Source organism: Sinohyriopsis cumingii, chromosome 10, assembly GCF_028554795.1.
Source record: "Sinohyriopsis cumingii isolate HCF-2022 chromosome 10, ASM2855479v2, whole genome shotgun sequence".
Taxonomy (NCBI): Eukaryota; Metazoa; Mollusca; class Bivalvia; order Unionida; family Unionidae; genus Sinohyriopsis; species Sinohyriopsis cumingii.
Window position 1 is genome coordinate 45,501,083 of NC_142970.1, and position 25,137 is coordinate 45,526,219.

At 34.1% G+C, this 25,137-nt stretch overlaps 1 protein-coding gene across 1 annotated transcript in view; it reads right to left on the bottom strand.

Annotated features, from left to right (window-relative positions):
* The window catches only part of LOC149789967 (uncharacterized), a 299,468-nt gene that overhangs the window by 56,531 nt on the left and 217,800 nt on the right, over positions 1 to 25,137 (bottom strand). Inside the window, exons 39-43 of the mRNA XM_089973148.1 lie at positions 11,583 to 11,909; positions 10,356 to 10,457; positions 8,621 to 8,923; positions 5,963 to 6,040; positions 3,868 to 3,885 (exon numbers count right to left, since the gene is read on the bottom strand). Coding sequence (XP_089829274.1) covers positions 3,868 to 3,885; positions 5,963 to 6,040; positions 8,621 to 8,923; positions 10,356 to 10,457; positions 11,583 to 11,909 — 828 coding nt within the window. The remainder of the gene's footprint in view (positions 1 to 3,867; positions 3,886 to 5,962; positions 6,041 to 8,620; positions 8,924 to 10,355; positions 10,458 to 11,582; positions 11,910 to 25,137) is intronic.

The window sequence follows — 25,137 nt, forward strand, 5'->3', positions numbered from 1 at the left end:
AATATGTATTTCTAAAGTTTGTACGATATCTTATATAGTAATATGATAGCTCATAAAAGTTATAAGATATGTTATAAATTGTATAAGATAACCAAATTTTAAAATATGTAACCATAATGCTAACATGTGTTTATAAAGTTTGTAAGATATATTATACATACATGTATGTGTTTATAAAGTTTGTAAGATATATTATATACAAGTAGTTACATGATAGCTCATAAAATGTATAAAATATTTTATAAACTGTGTAAGATATCTTATAAAACAAGCTATTTTATAAATTGTATAAAATATGTTATAAAAAAATAGGATATTTTATAGATTGTAAATGATATAAATAAAAACGATATTTTATAAACATATCTCATATATCTCATAATCTGTATATACTATTACACAAACCTTTACTATATCTTTTTATAAATTATATAAGATATTTTAATTAAATAGTATGTACTTTATGTTATAAAGCGTTGGTTCCCAAACTTATCGTCAACATACAGGACATTTTATATAAGGACATTTCATAAAATGCATGAGATATTTTATGAAGTAATGTGATATTTCATAAAGTTTATGAATCTACCATAGGGTTTACGAAATACAGGCAAAGGAAAAAAGTTTAACCAGAACCTCAATGCAAATTTTTGACAACTGTACTCTTGATCCCTTCAAGGTCAAAGAGTGAACATGTGTGTTAGAAAATAAAATGTCTCCCAAGGTCAAAGGGTGAACATGTGAGTTAGAGAATCAAATGTCTCCCAAGGTCAAAGGGTGAACATGTGTATTAGAGAATAAAATGTCTCCTATGGTGAAAAGGTGAACATGTGTGTTAGAGAATAAAATGTCTCCCAAGGTCAAAGGGTGAAACGTGTGTTAGAAAATAAAATGTCATCCTAAGTCAAAGGGCGAACATGTGTGTTAAAGAACAAAATTTCTCATAAGGTCAAAGGGTAAATATGTGTGTTAAAAAATGAATTGTCTTAGTTTGATAATGATTCATGCAAAGAATGATGATATTCTACCTTGTGTATTGGAAATATATGCGAATGAGAAACTGTAACCAATCCTTAACAAACTTGACAACAATGATGATGATGAAGGCAGTGGTAAAGCAACTACTATTCCTGTTAATATAGGCCTGACAAACATTAAGTACTGCTGTGTACACACACCAAACACAAACAAAATTGGAAATCATGTTATAATTACCAAGGAAAAATATAATACTGTTAGGCTCATTTTAAATTAGTTAAGCATACCAAAACTATATTTGCTGATTAAACAAAACAATTAGTCTTGTCCTGAGCATAAGCCTGTGTTTTTGGCATAAGTAAAAATGCACAAATAAATCCTTAAAAATCATTCATTTGTGATATATACTCTGTAATTAAAAATTATTTTATGTATATATAAATATATAAAAACTCACTAATTTTTCATTAAAAGCCTTCATTTTGAGAACTCAGCTATTTGCTATGATGTAGTAGAAATGTGTAACATATATAGGCCAATTAAAGTGCTATAAAATAAATTATATCCATGGTGTACCAATATTTGTGCTGCAAGAAATGATAAGTTTGACAACCTAATAAATAATGATCCATCAATCAGAATGCCCTTGACCTTTTTCTTTTGTATGCTAGAAAATGACCTTGAAAGTAAAAAATGGTCATTTTAAACTGCTCTCATGCCCATTGCTGTCATTATGTTGCAATAACCTTACATGTACTGATATCACAATGATTTCATGATGTGTCATCGCTAATAACAATGTATGTAAAAGTTTCAGACAATAAACAGAATGATTTCTTCAGTGTTTTTCATTCAAAAGTTACATGAATAAAAGTATAGGTATTTCATGGACTGGTGAAACATCAAATGTTATTTTCAAAGTCTATAATTCATTATGAGGGTTTATTTTATGCTAGCCTTATAATTAGTGGATTTTCCGACTGAAATAATTTTGATACCTTGTTGGAACGAAATATGAAAAATATTTTTTCAACACACTCAACTAGACATTGATAACATTATGATCAAGAAATTTGATACACTGTTTAGTTACTTGCTTGGTCTAGTGGTAAATATAGCCACCTGTTGTACAGGAGTATACTGGTTCAAATCCCACAACTGGTTTTAGATTTATTTTCCTTACATTTTGTTTTGTTCGTGTTCTTTCTTGCTGTGAAAGAGAATTATGTTACTACAAATACTTTCTGCATGAATATAATTAAGATGCAGCAGAATATCAACAATAAACAGCTGACATTTTTGTGCAGGATACTGTAAGAAATCTGCTACTTCAATCTTTTACACATACATTGCTAGCCAATACATTTGACCATAAAATAAAAGGAAAATGTGCTTATTCCAATTGAATAATGCTATTTATTACCCATTTAATGAAATATATCATTTACTCATTCAATCCAAGCAAATATCTTGTCTGTTCTAAGCTTATCTAGCCAAATATTTGTCTGTCAAATACTTATGAATTTGATAAACATTACTATGATTATCTACAAGTCTTTATCAGTGTGTGTGTGTGTGTGTGATTTGGAATTTTAATGTAACTTTAACAATTGTTAAGTCCTATCAATATGATGTCTGTAGTTTAGCAGTTTATAGTGATTTCTAGGACTGGGACATCATGCCACAGACATGTAACATCATGTCCCACCCAGTCACATTCTCCTGACACCTGGCACACCACAGTCCTAACACTAACCTCTTAATGCAAAGCACTAAGCGAGGCAGCTGCTAGTACCATTTTTATAAGTCTTTGGTATGACTCAGTCAGGGTTCGAACCAACATCCTCCTGCATCCAAGGCAGATGTTCTAACCACTAGGCCACCAAAGCAGTCTCCTTTATCAGAGAGTGAAAGCTGTTCAATTCACACCAGAAAGAAACATGGATGTTCCAATGGAATGATCTATGACCCCCCCTCCCCATCAGAGGATTACTCATAATTAAATATCCATTAAATATAATTTTTTTGTAAACCCACATATTTATTATTCACCAAAATAAATGAATTAACAGGCATTAATGAAGTGTTTCACTTCTGTAAATATTATTTCTACATATTTAATGATCAGAGCAATGCAAAACTAAGAAAAAATGTATTGGATGTGTATTTTCTAGTCCAATATTTATTTAAATGTCCATCTTCATTATGGAGAAAAGTAAATGAAACAGAGCTCCATTACTAACTCTCTCCATGGGATAGTACCTGAGACAAACAAACAGTGCTGAGTCAATTTCCTTCTTACACATTTACATGGAAATTCCAATGCAGATAAATTACAAGGCTGATTTAAAATAATTCATAAAAAACTAATGATTTCCCAAGGTTCCACTGGCATTATATTTTTTTTTCAAAGCATGGAAACTGTTATTACTAAAACTGTTTTCAAAGTTTTAGTTTGTATGATTCAATCTCTCCCAAAGTTCATTGCACTATGATACGCCGAGGTAACAAGTGACATCAAAATCATGACGTAATAATGAATCGGCAATCTCATTTAGAGATTAATGATACAGTTCTTAAATTTATTTCAGGCAGATAGATATTAGTTGAATCAAACTGATTTTCTTACTTTATGCTAATTTTACATATATTGTGTAAAATATTGATGTACAAATGTGGACTCTTGCTGGATATCATAAGAACTAGGAATAAAATATCATCTCTAAGGTTTTAACAAAATTACAAGAGATCTTTATTGGTTAGATGTTATAATGAAAGGGGCTGCAACCTGGATATTAAATATGACAAAAGGAAAATAAGAATGATGAAATATGGTATAAAATTGTGCAATGAAAACCAGAGTGATATATTGTTTAGTTACTTGTATACCTTCTGAAATAGGAACATCTGAAAACAAAAGTATTCACATTAATTAGTTAACAAATCACTGTTAATATCAGCAAAAAATTTGCAATTATGTGTGTGTGCATTTGTCAACTCCACAATTATGTGTGCGTGTGCATTTGTCAAATCCACAATTATGAGTGCATGCATTTGTCAACTCCATAATTATGTGTGTGTGCATTTGTCAACTCCACAATTATGTGTGCATGCATTTGTCAACTCCACAATTATGTGTGCGTGTGCATTTGTCAACTCCACAATTATGTGTGTGTGCATTTGTCAACTCCACAATTATGTGTGTGTGCATTTGTCAACTCCACAATTATGTGTGCATGTGCATTTGTCAACTCCACAATTATGTGTGTGTGCATTTGTCAACTCCACAATTATGTGTGTGTGCATTTGTCAACTCCACAATTATATGTGTGTGCATTTGTCAACTCCACAATTATGTGTGTGTGCATTTGTCAAATCCACAATTATGTGTGTGTGCATTTGTCAACTCCACAATTATGTGTGAGTGCATTTGTCAACTCCATAATTTTGTGTGTGTGCATTTGTCAACTCTACAAATATGTCTGTGTGCATTTGTCAACTCCACAATTATGTGTGTGTACATTTGTCAACTCCACAATTATGTGTGTGTGTGCATTTTCCAATTCCACAAGTTATTGTATGTGCATTTGTCAACTCCACAAGTATGTGTGTATACATGTTGTTTCTGTGTCTTACATTAGATTAAAAATCAAAGAAAACAAAAGTATTTTTTCTTTAATGTACATTTTTTATATATATTTAATTTTGGGGCAAATACATTCAATACTGTTCCAGAGGACAAAGTTTGAGCAATGACATCAGCAATGTAATTAAAAAACCCATCCATCTTGAAATTAGTCACACCTTTGCTTATATGGATCAAAATAAAGTGATTTTCGATAGCATTAAATCAAAAAATGGTTATAATATTCCTTTAAAAATCCCAAATCCTCATTATTTATAGGATACATTAACATTCATATTAATTTGCAATATTCAAATGTAAGCCACTGTAGAGTTCATTCCATCTAAAAAGTTAATTTCAGAAAGCAATCATCAGTCCTAACCAGCCAAATTCTCAAATTCCCTATGTACTCATTTCCAGGAAATGAGCTTATATTAAGTTGTTGTTGTTGTTGTTGTTGTTGTTGTTGTTGTTGTTGTTGTTGTTGTTGTTGTTGTTGTTGGGGGTTTAATGCCATTTTTCAGCACTGGATAGGCTTTATAAGGCAGCAAGTACTGTACAACTAGTAGAGGAAGAACCCGGAAAAACCCTGGGAAGAAACACTGACCCACAAGAAGTTACCAACAAGCTTTCCAATGTACCCATGTTAGCCAAACCTGAGACTTGAAGCCAGGCAGACAGAGGTGAGATTGCAGTAATCTAGAATGGTGAGTGCTTTAGACCACTAGGCCACTTGGGCCCCCTTAATATTAAGTAATTACCTGTCTAAGGTAGCCTCATGTGTAAAGTTGTAATCAAAATTGAATAGCCACTTGTCTTAAGTAGCCACATGTATTAAGTAGGAGTCATTATTGAATAGCTGCTCTTAAGTATCCACATGTATCAGGTAGTAGCCATTATTGAATGGCCACCTGTCATAAGTAGCCACATGTATTAAGTAGTAGCCATTATTGAATAGACACCAGTCTTAAGTAGCCACATGTATTAAGTGGCAGCCATTATTGAATAGCCACCTGTCTTAAGTAGCCACATGTATTAAGTAGTAGCCATTATTGAATAAACACCTGTCTTAAGTAGCCACAAGTATTAACTAGTAGTCATTATTTAATAGCCACACATCTTTAGTAGCCACATGTATTAGGAAGTAACCAATATTGAAAAGCCAATTGTCATAAGTAGCCACATGTATTAAGCAGTAACCAATATAAAATAGCCACCTGTATTTAATAGCCTGTCCCAAAAGTCACCAGTTTTAATTGAATATCTGTGTTAAGTGACCACCTGTGAAAAGTAGCCACTTTTCTGCATCCCAAAGATGGCTGCTTAACACATTTTAGACTGTATATTAAAAAACCTCACCTTGTTGTCCAAACTTCAAATCCCAATCTTTCTCCCACATTTCATCCTCTTCGTTGTCTACATCAAGGTCATCCAAGCCTGTGGAAAGTACAGATAGAAATAAACAAATAAAAAAGCACATAAATAGATCCAATATCACATTAACAAAACAGAAAACAAATCACCTTCTAGTCCTGTACTCTCTGATTTTAACATCTGGCATTCAGGAAAAAGTAAGAGCAATTTGATTAAATGACAAGAGGGACAGTCCCTAGATCACCGGATGTCACAAAGATTTAAATAAAAGTCTGTAGGTACACATCCCACAGCAATGGAATGGATTAACAATGTTCATCAGGTATACATCCCACCGCAGTGGGAAAATGGAATGGATTGACAATGATTAATCAGGTATACATCCCACAGCAATGGGAAAATGGAATGGACTGACAATGTTCATCAGGTATACATCTCACAGCAATGGGAAAATGGAATGGACTGACAATGTTCAACAGGTATACATCTCACAGCAATGGGAAAATGGAATGGATTGACAATGTTCATCAGGTATACATCTCACAGCAATGGGAAAATGGAATGGATTGACAATGTTCATTAGGTATACATCTCACAGCAATGGGAAAATGGAATGGATTGACAATGTTCAACAGGTATACATCTCACAGCAATGGGAAAATGGAATGGACTGACAATCTTCATCAGGTCTACATCTCACAGCAATGGGAAAATGGAATGGATTGACAATGTTCATCATGTATACATCTCACAGCAATGGGAAAATGGAATGGATTGACAATGTTCATTAGGTCTACATCTCACAGCAATGGGAAAATGGAATGGACTGACAATGTTCAACAGGTATACATCTCACAGCAATGGGAAAATGGAATGGATTGACAATGTTCATCAGGTATACATCTCACAGCAATGGGAAAATGGAATGGATTGACAATGTTCATCAGGTATACATCTCACAGCAGTGGGAAAATGGAATGGACTGACAATGTTCATCAGGTATACATCTCACAGCAATGGGAAAATGGAATGGATTGACAATGTTCATCAGGTATACATCCCACATCATTGGGAAAATGGAATGGACTGAATGTTCATCAGGTATACATCCCACAGCAATGGGAAAATGGAATGGACTGACAATGTTCATCAGGTATACATCTCACAGCAATGGGAAAATGGAATGGACTGACAATGTTCATCAGGTATACATCTCACAGCAATGGGAAAATGGAATGGACTGACAATGATTAATCAGGTATATGTTAGACAGCAGTGGGAAAAACAGGCAGACAGTAACAGATAACATGTCTGTACCCTGCTTTGTATTGACAAGGTGGTTAAACAACTCAATAATTCTTCATAATAGTTTTTAAAAAATGCAAACTGTATGCCTTTTTTTCATAGCATGCCTATAATTTTAAAATAAAAATATATTTAAAAATTAGATGTGCAATTTTTTTAATTTTCATACTTTTGTTGTAGTGCCTAAGCTGATGTAACTGTACCAAAGGGAATTAGTTACAAGATGGAGGATTTCCTTTCCCACCTTTAATTTAACCATAATGCTTCAGATCTACATGACTTCCTGCATTATCTTATACCCTAACTTATAAAACATCCTAGGGGACTTCAAAGAAAACATTCCCTGAAGACCTTACCTAGAGCTGAACTGGTTTGATTGTATTAATTGCAGACAATAGTTTCCATACCAAAGTATACAAAATCTAAATTATATAATCCAAATAAAGCCATATATCCACTCTCCACACACACTCTTTTGCAATCTTTAATGTATATCAGAATTTCCAAACAATATTCTATATTACTTGTAAAATGTACCTTTATAAGTTAATTAATTCCAAAATAAACTATTACTACCTAACTCTATTTTATGCACTTTATATCTACCAAGAGAGCTCCAAACTTCACAACAATTGGTGATTAAACTAAATATTTGACTATTAAGGGAACTTATCTTTGATTTATATTAAGCCTAGAAACACATGTAAATCGTAACACTATAGTGACTTTTTTGTTTCAGATTGCCTCAGCTAGCGCTGTAACCTAACACATTGCCCTTGAGTGGCTGCAAATAATACCCAGAATCACAAACCCTAAGTTTAACAGTAAATAAAGATGTACTCCTCTATCATAGAAATATAATTATTTAATTTATCAAGAGAATTTAGCAAATTTATATACAAATGTATCTTCTATTCTGAACCATGATAAATACCATAAAATTCAAATAACTATATTTAGCCGTATATTACTTTCTATGTAATAGTTCCTCACATCAGTCTAATCCTTCAGTAGAAAGACCACCCCTCTAAAAGGTCACACTGCAGAAAGATCAGCCTTATAAGAGGAGGACCACTGTTCCTTTTATTTACCAAACCTTAAACATGTGGTCATAGAACAAGGACATATAATACATCCATATGTTATGCCTTTGGGGGTTGGTGAATGGGCATGGAATATGTAACAAAATGCATGAGGATTTGCAATGTAAGTCTTCGGTAGCTTTGGTTTTTAACTTTTAAAAAGGCAAGTCACTATATATATGGATGCAAAACTAAACTCATCTTGATGAAAAGGCCTTTTTAAATGACTGTGAAATGTATCACCAAAATAACTTACGAATTGGTCTGTATAATGAAACAGGAAGACTTGGTTCACTGGATCCATACTGATTCCAGCCTCGTACACGGAACACATAGTCCAGCCGGGGATGTAAATTGGTCAATGTATATGTGTGAGATTTTAGTCCAGATACAAGTTCACGCCACTCAAAACTGGGCGGTGTTCTGACCTCTATTGTATACATCAAGTTACATGAATCTCTGACTGCTTTCGGAACATGTGCAGGCTTCCAGTAAAGATGAGCAGTCTCTTCGTTGACCTGAACTAATTCTGGCTTCTCAACCGGCATTCTTGGTGGAACTGAAATTTAGGTGGATAAAAGTTACAAAGATCATTAGTGATAATTGATACTGCTGATTTAATGCTTACACTTCTTGCACATTCGATGTTTATAAAGAAAAATTTGTTGCTAAATTCAGTGTGGTGTTCATTTAATTCAGGTATTGTGCTTTGTAACCCATATTATATGGACCTAAAAAGTCTCTTCAATGACCAAAAATGTTTCAGTCGTTAGGAAGCTAGTAAACAGATTTAATAGTATAGTGTTTATGCAATTCTACAGTGCCACCTAACTATAAGGAATTCAACTATTAGGTTGTCTCCATTAAGATGCAAATATATGACTCATCCAATACGTTAGTTTTACTTGTTCATTTTCGGGGGTGGAGGATGCTCCCAATAAGTTGATATCAAATGGTTGATATGCATCAGTGTCAAACATGAAAGCAGGCTTCAAAGATACAATAATAAATATCCACTTCAGATAATGTGCACAATATGGCATTTCTGAAGAATAAAGCAGCTAAAGTATACATGATCACGTGACCCTCATACGGGTAAGCATTTTGCATCATAAAGTTACTGTATTACCAATTTATTTAGAGAAATAATCTCAGTCTGGGCTTAAAAATGCTTGATGTCAAATTATTTCCTTCTGTTGAAGCCAGTTTTTGAGTTATATGTTAATTTTTCTTCAGATTATTTGGATTCAAAAGGATTAATTCTTTTTTCCTGAAATATACATGTGCTCATACAGAATTCTTGAACAAAGACATTTCTTAAAAAAATTTATTTCGATTTTCAAAACCTGAGGATTATTTATTGTGTTCTACAAGGAACTGTAGAAACAACATTGAACAGGATACAGCTTACATTATTGCCTTCCATCTTGGATTCTTTGTCTTGACTCAAACTTGAATTCATTAGAACATTTTATTATTAGGACTTCTAAAATTGTATTTCTGGATTATTCTTGGAGTTTTTGGGATTTGATTGATTCTTAAAACCTTAAGTTTCTTATTTTTTCCATTTTTACAGTAATTTTCCAGGGAAATAAATAATTTGTTATATTTTTCAAAGCTTGTTGTTTTCACTCTTTCTTATGTTATTGTTTATTCAAGCCTACACTTGTAACATAAGAATGAGGTGCAACCTTCCTATCCTACACCTGATGATTTTTGCATGTTTTAATGAACAGATAATATCAACCCCTAAACTGCTGGTCAATATCATACAAGGTGAGGGGTTGATATTGGCCTACATATAAAGGAGCTTTTTACATTACATTACAAAGAATCCATGCATCCATCCATGCATCCATCCATCTATTAATCAGCCATTCAATCAATCAATCAACTATCCAATAAGCAAGTCAGTAAATTAGTCAATCAATAAATACAACAATCATTAAGTCAGTCAGTCAGCCAGTCAATAAATTAATCAATCAACTCACCATATCTTGTAAGATGTTCAAAATAGGGTCTGTTTGGAACTGTGTAGTCATATTCATGAGACCTGTACTCTCCCACAGCAAATGGTTCCCTTGTCATTGGCACTGAAAGTTTCCATTATTAAATGTTAGGTAAGCTGATGTCTCTTATTTATTTCCTATTCTGTGGTATGTTGGATGTAAATTCTCTCTGATTTATCACTAATTACCACATGCTAATATTAAAATACTTGTGAAATACTGCATATGATCTTATGCAAGGTTATGGTGTCATATTTTCATGATGTCACAATCAGGGATCCTGAAATCAATGTATTTGTGGGATGTGACTGATAGGTTCTGACCAACACATACTCTAATCAGCTGGCCATCATCTCAAATATCATTACATCAAGTAGTTTTTGATTTATTTATCCATTAAGTTGTCAAGTAAATACTTTAATGAAGAAAAATCCAAAGATCACTAAGTCCTTTTACAGACTGTGTATTTGTCTGACAATTAATAATTGTGTTGCAAACTAAAGCTTAATTCAAAGACGACTAGGTCTAGTTTACATATTGTTGCTTGGTCAGAAAATTAGAAGAGGTGTCACAAAGTTTGTTTGGTCATTATATTTTCCCAATTGTTTAAACACTCTACAGCCATAAAATACATGACACAAAATTGTGAAAGTTTATCTCCTGGAATTGTACAATCAATTATTTAACATCTGATGCATGGGTCTTTATTATCTATACTACAGACCATACACTAGTACCTCACACCATGTTCTTTAAATTATACAATGTACTGTGTTGCTATGTTTTTGGCACAACATACCCTTATGACAAATTATGTGAACCCTGGGACTGAATTTTAAAAAAATATGTTGTTCTATCATCCTTAAAGACTTAATTGGGGACCTAATTAAATAAAACTTCACCATCTGACTTGATCAGAAATGCCGGTCAGTTAGGTATGATAATTTTTTTGAAGTTGTAAAAAACGTCTAAAAATCAAAAGTAGTGCTAAGTTGTTACAGATTATAAATGGGTTTATGGTACAATTTTAGTAGTATGACTCACATGTACATGTACAATGTTATATCAAATGGGCTACTGAGATACTAGTCACTTTTCTCTCAGCAACATGCAATATGGTGAAGGAGATAACAGTAACACTTACACCAGGGTGTTTATGACAAATCTACATATTTTTTCGCTTTTGTTAACAGGATAGACAATACATACGTTGTGACCTGTAGTATGGTATAGGCGGAGTTGGCTCTGAGAGTTCACCATCTGATGTTTTTGCACGAATGCGGAACAAGTAGTCTTTTTTTGGACTGATATCTTTCACAACAAAATCAGTATTTGTCACATCCTCTGCTATAGGCCGCCATTCATTTGTGGCACCATTTGTGGTAGCATTTCTGAGTGGCTCCTGCATCTCAATTCTGTATCTAAGATGCTGCTGTCCGAGATATTTTGGTATGTACGCACGGTGCCACTGAAGACGAGCAGTATCCGGCTCCTCCTCCCAGATCTCTGGATGAGTGATTGGCACAGTCGGACGTACTGAAACCATATAGTATTATCAGTCAGATTCTACGTTATTTTGTAATTTACTTATATTTAAGCCTTGTACACTCATTAAATAACACATATTTAAGCTTTGTACACTCATTAAATAACATATATTATCTTAGCTTTGTACACTCATTAAATAACACATATTTAAGCTTTGTACTCTCATTAAATAACATATATTTAAGCTTTGTACACTCATTAAATAACACATATTTAAGCTTTGTACACTCATTAAATAACACATATTTAAGCTTTGTACTCTCATTAAATAACATATATTTAAGCTTTGTACACTCATTAAATAACACATATTTAAGCTTTGTACACTCATTAAATAACACATATTTAAGCTTTGTACTCTCATTAAATAACATATTCAAGCTTTGTACACTCATTAAATAACACATATTTAAGCTTTGTACACACATTAAATAACATACTCCCAATAAATAATGGTTTAAACAAACCACTAGGGGGATATTTTTACGGACAAACAATTTGATGATTTCATTCAAAAAGGTATATTTTAATTGTGACAGTTATAGTTTAGCTATCGAAGATCTGATTCGATTATAACATATCAGACAATAAACTCATGGGATTTATTTTCATGATTTCATTTTGAGACTACTGATTGCACAATTTTCTCTACCACTGAAAACACTACTTGTAGAGGATACTGGCTCTAAAACTATATGTTAGCCAGTATATTGAGTATAAAAATACCTGCTATATACCTTTAGAAATACTTTATTATACAGCTGTAGATATACCTCTGTACACCTGTATTTCAATATGATAAACATAATTAGTTTCTCTTTTTCTATAAAGCAGAACAAGAACATCATTTTCAAGAATTTTGTTTGGAAAATAATATATTTTAAAAAAACATTAAAAATTAAATTATCAGTCACAGAGGTCACTTTCATTTCCCCCACATACATTATGCTGAAACACTGTACAATATATTAATATTATGATGCTGTGTAAACTTAGTGCAAGCCAAAATAATCAGTTTTCAGGAAATTGACTCAATTAAATAACAAGAAAAACTTTCCATTTTCACCCCTATGACTCAATAAGCACTTAAATATGTGCCACCTGCCATTATTACCCTTGTTTACCCCCAGCAATATGCAGTTTTCAACAGCCTTGCATCAGGGGCAACACTATAAACAGATGTGGCATATGAATGGAGGCTTGAGAAGATGATAGGATATAATTACTTCTGAGTACCTGGGCATGTGTTACCATGTATATATATATATATATATATATATATATATATATATATATATATATATATATATATATATATATATATATATATATATATATATATATATAATATGAAACTTTTTCCACATTAAAATAAATGTTTTCAACAATCTTCATCATAAATAATTTCTGTTTTCAACAGGAAGTTGGGATTTAGTTTCTTAACATAGATTTAAAAAAATTTCAGTCATATCTCTACAATGTCTGCAATGTGGCAGTTTATGGTGATGTCTCTAAGCACTGGGGCATCATGCCACAGACATGTAGCATGATGTCCTACCCAATCACATTATCTTGACACCAGGCCAACCAGTCCTAACACTAACCTCTCTTAATGCTGAGCGCCAAGCGAGGCAGCTGTTAGTACCACTTTTATAAGTCTTTATTATGACTTATGCATGGGTTTAAACCTGTGACCTCCCACATCCAAGGTGTATGCCCTAACCACTTAGACCACCAAAGCGGTCTTTAAATGGAGTGGCTATTTTAATCAATGGTGATCATAAATAGAGAGAACGCTCCACATTATGATGGACAATTGTATTTTGAATGTAAAAAACTACATGTGTGTGTGTGTTTGTCTGTCTGTGTGTGTGTGTGTGTGTTTGTCTGTGTATGTGTCTGTGTGTGGCTGTGTCTGTGTTTGTGTGTGTGTATCTGTTACTGTGTCTGTGTGTGTGTCTCTGTGTGTGGCTGTCTGTATTTGTGTGTGTGTTTATCTGTGTGTCTTTGTGTGTGTGTGTGTGTATCTGTATGTGGCTGTGTGTGTGTCTCTGTGTGTGGCTGTGTATGTGTGTGTGTGTGAGACCAAAGAAAATTTTAAAACTGATTGTACATCTTTATAGACCAGCCTAATTACATCTCAAGGTTTGAACCCCAAGTGGCAGATATATTAACAGTTACATGAATTGACATTTAAAAATCTGATTGTATCAGGACAATATTACTTTACAATTTTATTTTCAAATTTGCTACCAGTAATCCTTCTGTTTAAAATACTGTAAACTCATTTTATTAGAGACCACTCCAGCAGCCATGTGGTTCGAGCATCCGCCTCAGAAGTGGAAGGTCATGGTTTTGAACCCTGGCCAAGTCATACTAAAGACTTACAAAAATGGTACTAACAGCTGCCTTGCTTGGCACTCAGCATAAAGAGGTTAGTGTTAGGACTGGTTGACCTGGTGTCTGGATAATGTGACTGGGTGGGACATCATGCTACATGTCTGTGGCATGATGCCCCAATGCTAGACATCACCATAAACTGCCACACTGCAGACATTGTAGTGATATGACTTAAAAAATTGTTAAAGCTATGTTAAAAAATCAAAAACATATACACATTTTATCTGAGTAAAAAAAGCTTTTCCAATTGTAAACCCACCCCTAAATTTAAAAGTATTTACATGTTAAACCTCTTTATCATAGGTACTGTAATTCAAGAGAGATTTTGAAATCAGGTAAATGAATGAATGGTAAATATGTCATATTCAGATTAAAGTTAGTGAAGCAATGAACGGCACATATGACCTGTGCATTTGATGAAATAAATTAAATGACATAAGTAAGCATTTCATTCAGCCATAATGAATATGCAAAAAAATTAATTATAATAATTAAAATTAACAAGCATCTCAGACATAATTATATATATATATATATATATATAGAGAGAGAGAGAGAGAGAGAGAGAGAGAGAGACAGAGAGACAGAGAGAGACAGACAGAGACACAGAGAGAGACAGAGAGAGAGATGGCGGGGGGAGGGAAAGTGGGAGGGAGGTATGGGAAGGAGGGGCATGAGAATGTCTTGGAAAACAAAAGTGGAATCATTAATGGCATAAAAATGTACTCTTTCTTTGTATAAACCTCTTGGATTTCCTTAGATGTGGATAAAATTATATGTAAATGCATCTTCAACAACTAATTTATCCAAGCTAATTTCCCATTAAGACTTACGACTAAATTATTAACTCCATTAAATCCACATAGCATGTTCTCATTAACCACAGCAGAGATAGGCCACAAAGACAACCACACATGTTAATTAACATCTCTTATATATAGGTGTCAGGTCCATTTTCAATCTAGCTAACACATGGTTTAGCAAGCAACCCTTCATATGTTATTGATACCTGCAACTGCCAAAATGAATGTTTCCAACTTTCAGGACAAATAAGGCTGTCACTCTGCAAGACTGGGGAGGAAGGCTACAGAAGGAGGCTAATAGATATCACAATGAGTTAAGCTGATTGTACTGGTGAGGTAGCTACCTCAAAAAAGCCCCCCCCCAGGAGGCTTACATAAGCTGCGAGGCTTTAGGACATGTTATTGTGAACCCTCACTATCTCACTATAATACCCTTCACTATACCGTTTCCTCTCCTAAAATGTAGGTATGGTAAAAATGGATTCCATTCAATTTTATTTGCCATTTAACACAAGTTTCGATGTGAACTTACTTCAAAGCTGGTGACAGCATGCTGTACAATGTGGTTTTTAAATTATTAAATAATCAGTTTCTGGTGCAAAGTATATTATCGATATGATGCTGAAACGTACCTAATTATAAGGTAATATAATTTTTTCAACATTTTTATGAATTACTTTCTTGGGTACATAAATACTTAGGGGTAAACAAGAGGCTCACAATGACCTGATATCATTAGCTTACTTAGGGGTAAACAAGAGGCTCACAATGACCTGATATCATTAGCTTACTTAGGGGTAAACAAGAGGCTCACAATGACCTGATATCATTAGCTTACTTAGGGGTAAACAAGAGGCTCACAATGACCTGATATCATTATCCTGATGCACATTTGTTTGAAAGGCATCTTGGGTTGAAAAACACTCAAATTTTTAGCTATTCCTTAGAAAATGGTTGTTGTTGTTGTTTTTGTTGTTGTAAGGTTTAATGCCATTTTTCAGCAGACGATAGGCTATACATGGCGGCCAGTATTAATGGTGGAGGAAGAATCCAGGAAAGCTCCAGAAAGAACCACCGACTCACAAGAAGCTACTGGCAAGCTTTCTCACATACCCACATTGGCCGAATCTGAGACTCGAACCCATGCAGACAAAGGTGAGATGGCAGTGATCCATAATGGAAAGCACTTTAGACCACTCAGCCACTCGGCCACTTGGGACCCCTAGAAAATGGTGGTTTTTAACAAGTTGTTTAGCCATGTTTAGCTTGAGTAGATGGTACAATGGCATCTTTTGTATGAATGTTAAAGGTGTTCGTCGTAGGTTTGGTCTGATATGGTAATGCAATCTGGGGAGAAAATCATTTTCAAAATATTTTTATAAATATAAAAATATTAGTACCAATCACCATACCTAACGGGAGATGATAAGTAGTGTCTAGTTTTTCAACCCAGTAGCTATGGAAGCTAAACTATGACTAGAGGAACCACCCAGGACACAACTTTGACAAAACATGTCCTAAGAAACACTCATGCCAAGTTTGCTCAAAACTAACTAGTCCATTCTGAAGAAGATAATAAAAATAGTTTTCCCTATGTCTCCCATAAAATCAATACCATGGATAGGCGAACTACATCAGATATAATTTTGATAGACCATATCCTAAGAAATACCCTTACAAAGTTTCATCGAAACTGGCTTTGTCGTTCCAGAAGTTGAAAGCAAAATTTCCTCCCATTTGCTAATAATGTCGCAATATTGCAGGGAAGCCATCCTGACACAATATTGACAGAGCGTGTCTTAACAAACTCTACCCCCAATTTGTATCCAAACTGTTCTTTCTTTCTAGAGACGAAGTCAAAAAGAAGTTTAACAGCTGACTGATAAGGAAACCACATCACTGCTAAAATCAGTTGTAAAAGAGCTTGTCCTTGGAAACACTGGGCTTCATGCCAACCAAGTTTGATCATAATTCATACAATCATTCAAGAAAAGATGCTGAAAATACATTTTCCATATTTTTACTATGGAATCGCAATATTGATAGGGAAGCCACAATGGAGACAATTTTGACACAGCATGTCCTAAGAAACATTCCAATTAATTTTACAATTTCACTCAGTTGTTCTAAAGAACAAGCCAACAATAGATTTTCCAACTCATTGCTAAGTAAGCCACACCACTGCTAGGGGAGTGGACATAATTTTGATAGAATATATGCTAAGACATATCCCCATTTTGTGCATTATTTTCTGCCTCTTTGCCTTTTGTTTTTAAAGTCATTGTGCGTACAAGCAAACGGGAGGGTGTATGAATACTATAGTAAGGAAAAAGTTACTTTGAGCCCTGATGTTGTATGTAATTAAGTTTTATCATGGCCAGAATAGTTGCATTCAATAGTGGCAACTGTGTTTCAGTTTAACTGGATTAAAGTCTTTTAAAATTTCTAAGTATCGTTAATTTAATATCATTATGATGACTGCTTCATGTGATGATAAACGTTTTTACCAAATAATAATAATGATAATAATAATATTAATAATAATAATAATAATAATAATAATAATAATAATAATAATAATAATAATAATATTGATGATGATAATAATATTAATAATGATAACAATAATAATAATCCATATTACATCTGTACAACATACCTTTTTCCATTTTTTTCCTGATCAAATTATCCATATTTAAAGAAAGAGAAAAAGCACTTCACATAATACAGGTATCTCCTAGTGACTGTTATCCTGACCATAGTGTACATACAGCATACTGATCCAAACATAGTATCACATGTGTTTGTAATTTTCTGTTATCTATGTGATCTATATGCAGAACCTTCCTCCCTCTCCTAAAAGAACAATGGCTCATTAAAAAGTCTCATTCTGGATGCAGTTTCACTAAACATACATCTTTTCTCAAATTGCATTGTCTGGCATAGATTTTTAATTTTTCATCCAGTGTCAATTAAAACTTATTTTGTCCTATAATATTCCACAGAGAATATTAATAATAAATAATGTGCAAACTATGCCACCAACTTTTCATTTTGAAAAAGGAGAGAATCTTTTTATATAGAAGGGATTTAGCAAAGAAGCAAATGTATGGCAAGCAAATAAAATGTGCAATTTTAGCACATTATGTTGAGTTTGTGTATGATTACATCCTGACCAAGGATACTAAAGAAAACTGTAATTAACATTTTTCCTGTATTTATTTTTCTACTCATCAAAATTACATACCACTCCGTGGCCTAGTGGTTAGAGCATCCACCTCAGATGCGGGAGGTTGCAGGTTTGAACCCGGCCGAGTCATACCAAAGACTTATAAAAATGGTACTAACAGCTGCCTCGCTTGGCGTTCAGCATTAAGAGGCTAGTGTTAGGACTGGTTGGACTGGTGTCAGGATAATGTGACAGGGTGGGACATGATGCTACATGTCTGCAGCATGATGCTCCAGTGCTAGACATTACTATAAACTGTCACACTGCAGACATCATAGCGATATGACTGAAATTTTTTTAAAGCTATATTAAAACTCCAAAACATACACACACTCAAAATCATAATAACAAGAGCCCCTTGAAGGGACTGATGCTCTACTGACTTAAAAGAATATCTAGTAATTCAAGATAAGACCATTTCTTTTCTTTTTTTGACTGATATTTTTGGTTAAGAACAAATCTTCAAATTTGCAACTGTGCCAAGCATAATGGATATAAGATCAGAACCAATTTCATTTTAGACCAAGACATCATTAGAAGTCATTTTAGAAGTCTTTAGGTAAAAACAACATGTGAATAAGACTATAAATTCAAGATATGTAATGATAACAAGATTTTCAAGATGGCCACCATGGCCATGTTGGATATCAGATCAGCATCCTTTTCATTGCCACCCAAACAGATACCACAAGAAGTCTTCTGACCCCATCTCGATAAGGCTTCCATTTAAGATGAGAAGTGATAACAAGATTTTCAAAGTGAATTCCTTGCTGGCCATAATGGATGTCACATCAGCATTCATTGTCATGTAGGTCAAAGCAGACATCAAAGATGTCTTCTCATAAAAACTCCATGTCCATATGACTGTCTGTTCAGGAGGAATAGCAGTAACAAGACTTTCAAAAAATGGGTGGCCAAATTATGTGTGAGTTTGGCAACAGTTTCATAGGACCAACAAGACATCATAAGAAGAGTTTTGGTGAAAAGAAGATGTCAATGTGGTCATCCATGTGGAAGTCTTTTGGTGAAAACTCAACTTCATGCCAACAAGGAGGAGAAGCAATAATACAATTTTCAATGTAGCCACTGTGGTGGCTAATAATACAATTTTCATTGAAGCCACTGTGGTGGCCAATAATACAATTTTCAATGTAGCCACTGTGGTGACCAATAATACAATTTTCAGTGGAGCCACTATGGAGGCCAATAATACAATTTTCAATGTAGCCACTGTGGTGGCCAATAATACAATTTTCAATGTAGCCAATGGGGTGGCCAATAATACAATTTTCAATGTAGCCACTGTGGTGGACAATAATACAATTTTCAATGTAGCCACTGTGGTGGCAAATAATAAAATTTTCAATGTAGCCACTGTGGTGACCATATTAGAGGTCAGATCAATACCATTTTACTTTTGACCAACCAGACATCATAAAAAGTCTTGCAGTGAAAAATCTATGTCAATACACTTTCCATTCAGAAGGAGTAGCAATAACAAGATTTGAAGATGGCTGCCGTGGTGGCCATACAAGACGTCAGATCGTCACTGCTTATTTTTTTAAGGACCAAGTTGATTTCAGATTTCAGGTTTTTAGTGAAAACGTCATATTGATATAACTTTTCATTTAGAAAGAACAGCAATAACAAGATTTTCAAGATATCTGCTGGGGTGATCATATTGGATGTTCATGTTATTTACGACCAAGTAGACATCAAGGGAAGTCTTCTTGAGAAAACACAGTGTTAATAGGACTTTCTGTTCAGAAGGAGTTATCATAAAATGATTTTCAATATGGTGGCCATAATGGACTGGTGGCCATAATGGACTATCTTTTTTATCATAAGAAGTCTTACCTCATGTCCAAGGAGCAACATTTTTAATCCAGACCAACTAAACATTAAATGAAGCCTTTAAATGAAAACCCCAGTATGATCAATCATGATGAGTAGCCTTAACAAGACTTTCATTTCACTGATACAGGATGCCAAGCCACGCTCAATTATAAGTCAAAGCAAACCACAAACAACAAAGATCATGATCTGCCATAACATAATGCACCACCTTATCAGGGTCTGTGTTGTTTGTTCTAATGATTAATCCTAATGAATTGCACAGACACAGATCTGCCAGAGCATTTAAGGCAGATCTGGGTCTGCACAGTTTGCAGTTGGACTTGACTTATAAGTGAGTATATACGGTAGGACCAACCAGACATCAAAAGAAGTCTTTAGGTGAAAACTTAAGTTTATATGATCATTCATTCAGGAGGAGTAGTGATAACAACATTTTCAAGATGGCCACCAACACTAAATCCCTGCACCATCATCTAAAAAAAGGGCATATAAATAAATGTAATTAACAGATGCTGAAACTCTGCAGCCATTGGAATCTATAGGCATTCATAAGGAACTCCAGTCTACTGTTGCTTGCAGCTCTTGGTATTGATTACTGCAGCCAAGCTGTCCAATGGTCAAGTTGTTCATATATCAGGCCAATCTACACAGCTAGCACCAACCACTATGGACCCTCAGTAGACTCAGGCATTTGGATACTAATAAATCTTTCTGATGATAATCTTGACATTATCTGCAGTGTAGCTGGCCATTGATCAGGTGACTACACAAACACATGGTAAAAATGAAGAGGCATTATTTTACCGTAACCACTCTAAAAAAAGGCACCTCTTTTCTAGATCAACCCTGACAGGGTAATGCAAGATGAACAAACTAATCATGCCAAAACAAAACATGCCAAATATGACTATTTTCCGATACTAAAAGTTCTGGATGGAAATATGCCCCCCTCCCACTACATTCAGAAAAAAGAAGAGAAATTTTCCTACTATTTGAGGAATTTAATGAAGAAATAAATGTAGACCTTGACAGTATGATTTACTTTTGCACATCTGGTTGATTTTTTTCAAAGCCATTTTTGAGAGGTTAGCGTAAATCCTACAGTTCTGCATCATTAGAATATTTGACATAAGCAACAATAACCTTGACCCAATAGCATCAGAATGGGCATATCTGTACTGAATTTAATGGGAGGCCCCTTGGAGGCTGGGTGGTCTCAAGCACTGGCCTTTACCAATCACTACCATCTTGCCTCTGTCCACGTAGGTTATGTGTCTCGGGCTCAAATAATGTATGTATGTGAGAAAGCTGCCAGCAGTTTCCCATGGGTCCATGGTTCTTACCAGGGTTTTCCCAAGGTTCTTCCTCCATCAGTTATACTGGGTACAATGTATAGCCTTTCTTGCACTGAAAAATGGCACTAAACCCAAAACAACAATAACTTAAGTTAAAGGCACTTTTTTCTGGTCATACCTGGTACATTGTATATGGTGGTTAGTACAGAAGCTCCATACAACTGATATCATCTATCATAATAAAGGTTCCACTCTTCCAGTAAATGGCATGAAATATTACATTCCTCAAGATTTTGTTTTGATTTTAAAAAATTATGATTTTATTTTATTTGCAATTTCCCAAGACAAAAGTGTATTCTATAAATCTTGCATTAACTCTATCCTGTCATATCAATATACCAAACAATGAGTATTCCCTCATTACAATGCTGCCTATGGCAGCCAAAGTGGCATATATCACCTTATAGTGAGACTGCTTTATAATGAAATACATGATACACATAAATTCATGAAGCCTTGATGCAATGGGATCCTTGACTGTGCCCACCTTATAACAGCAATGGTGTTATAATGAATGGCCTTACAAGGAGGGGTGCTGTGTTCATTTTCTTTTCTAAGAGGTTGCAAATATGTGTCATGTAGTAACATTCCGTCATACCAGTTTCATTTAAATTCCATTCCAACCATAATAAATACCATTTTTGTATACCATTGAAGCATTTGGAAGTGCACACCATCATGAATATAATTTCTGTATCAATTTAAGCATTTAAAACTGCAAATCATCAAAAAATATCATTTTTGTATACCATTTTAAGCATTTGGAACTACACACCTCTGGTAATATTATTCTATCAATTCAAAAAGTTACTGACATTTTTCTGGTGGTCAAGAAAAGAGAAAAAACAAACTAATGTACTTCAAGAGTAGCATAACATTTCAGCATCCACCCGTACCATGCTTATTTGTTAAATCATGGAAAGCAGCTGTCCACTTCATGAAAAAAAAGGGTTTCTTATGCATGTCTGGAAGACATCTGGGTTTTTTTTATATGGCATTTTACAGCACAACAACACTTCAAAGGTTATTTGATATCAAGGTAGAAAAAGTGTCTTGCCCAAAGACAAGGTTGCTGATCTGGGCGAGTCAAATGGGGAAATGGAACCTTACGGTTCTGATAAAGAGTCTGTGTGTGTGTGTGATTTGGAATTTTTACGTAGCTTTAAAAAAATTTCAGTCATATTGCTATGATGTCTGCAGACTAACAGTTGTAGTGATGTCTAGCACTGGGGTATCATGCTGCAGACATGTAGCATGATGTCCCACCCAATCACATTATCCTGACACCAGGCTGACCAGTCCTAACACTAACCTCTTAATGCTGACCACCAAGCGAGGCAGCTGTTAGTACCATTTTTTAAAGTCTTTGGTATGACTCAGCTGGGGATTGAACACATGACCTCCTGCATGCATCTGACACGGACACTCTAACCACTAGGTCACTGGAGTGGTCTTATAAAGAGTATAGTACCCTTACAACTAAGCTACCACAGATCCCCATATACTAGCAATCAAGACTTTGACAAAATGTATTTATTGAATGTTGTGACATATATAATACTGGGGCCCAACTTTTTTCTCTTTGCCTTTGTTCCTTGAATAATTGGGTCTCTTAAGAGAATCTGCCAGAACTGCAGCATCTGCAGTAATGGCTTGTTTTCATTCTATCATATTCAAGTCCAGTATCAATTGGCATCAACCTTCAGTTAGCAGTGGCAATCTTTGCCTGTTTTATGGATTCAGGGACTGACAGTAATCAAGAACAGAAATAATGTTAATATGTTTAGAAATATAACCTGACATTAATACACCTAGGCAAAGCAGCAATCTCCCATAAAGCCCTTGTTTCATAAGCTCCAACTTGGTGCCTGATATAGCTACCATACTATTCCAGTTAGATTTACCTCCCTTGAAAATAGATTTTCACCATTTTTCACACTTTCTTACTTATGTTGATAATCTTGACAACAAATAAAACAATGTACTTTGCATACAATTTTTATACATATGCATACTGTTATGATATATTTTTTATGAATAATGTCCTGTTTGGAATACTAATAAATCTGTCTTAAAGGTCACCTGTATTAAGCAAATGTGACTCTTATTAAGTAAAGTTTTCAATTGCCTTGCACTGACTTAATGTAGAAATCAATTAATGAACTAACTAAATGATGTAAATAATAAAATCAATTATAGGACTTTAATAACTTCCAAAAGATGCTGCCAAAGACAGGCATGATTGTATGAATATGTTTCATTAAACTGTTTTATTGAAAATGAAGAATTACAGAATGATGGTCATTTATTTCACTAAAAGGGAGATAATTATGAAAGCTTTCCTGCAAATCCCAGTTGATGTACTTAAAGTTTCATCAGTTTTATATAATATCATATACATTTATATAAAAAAAACAGTGTGAAAGAATAAACAAGTCAGAGTTAATAAAAAAATATATCTGACATTTATAGAAAGAAAATTCTTTGAAGTGAAGATAGTAACTATCTTCCTGTACACCTAACCTTGACAGAGCAACTTGCATCTTTCCAGCCAGAACAATTAAAAATATGTAAAGTAACTGATGATGCAAAATTTGCTATATATAATATTAATAATTATCTTCCTTTAACAATAAGACAATAGGTTTACCCAAATATATTTGGGCCTTTAACTGAGAGAAAAATGAAACTATGACCTATATATATTTATTATTTCCCTTGATTAAGTCAAATTAAGTGAATTGACTACAAATGCATTCATATTTACTGCAACTGGGAAGAACGAATTCCTTGAAATTTCTTTATACATTACTATAAGGGCCACTCAAGTTAAACTTGCTTTGGTAATTTTCATGTTGAACATTCACCTATCTTCAACAGCCACATTTATAAGGTCCCCAAAACTTAGTTCACTTTGATTTGCTATTATGCTGGGGTTAACATTCTATACCAGTATATCTATCAGGATCCTCCTTCATCAAATTTGACTCTAAATCTTACTTGAAAATACTGTGACCAGTCAAAAGGCAGGATTTGTTGATTCTGAGTAGGATTTTCAAGTCTGTGGACCTTAAGCTGCATTCTGTTATGAAGGTATTAGGTCTTTTACCTTGATTTGAGACAGAGAGACAGAAAGAGATTTAGGTTGGTAAACTGATGGCGAAGTTATTAGGTCTTTTACATTGATCTGAGACAGAGAGACAGAAAGATATTTAGGTTGATACATTGATGGCGAAGTTATTAGGTCTTTTACATTGATTTGAGGCAGAGAGACAGAAAGAGATTTAGGTTGGTACATTGATGGCGAAGTTATTAGGTCTTTTACATTGATCTGAGACAGAGAGACAGAAAGAGATTTAGGTTGATACATTGATGGCGAAGGTATTAGGTCTTTTACATTGATTTGAGACAGAGAGACAGAAAGAGATTTAGGTTGGTACATTGATGGCAAAGATATTAGGTCTTTTACATTGACTTAAGACAGAGAGACAGAAAGAGATTTAGGTTGGTACATTGATGGCAAAGATATTAAGTCTTTAACACTGACTTAAGACAGAGAGACAGAAAGAGAT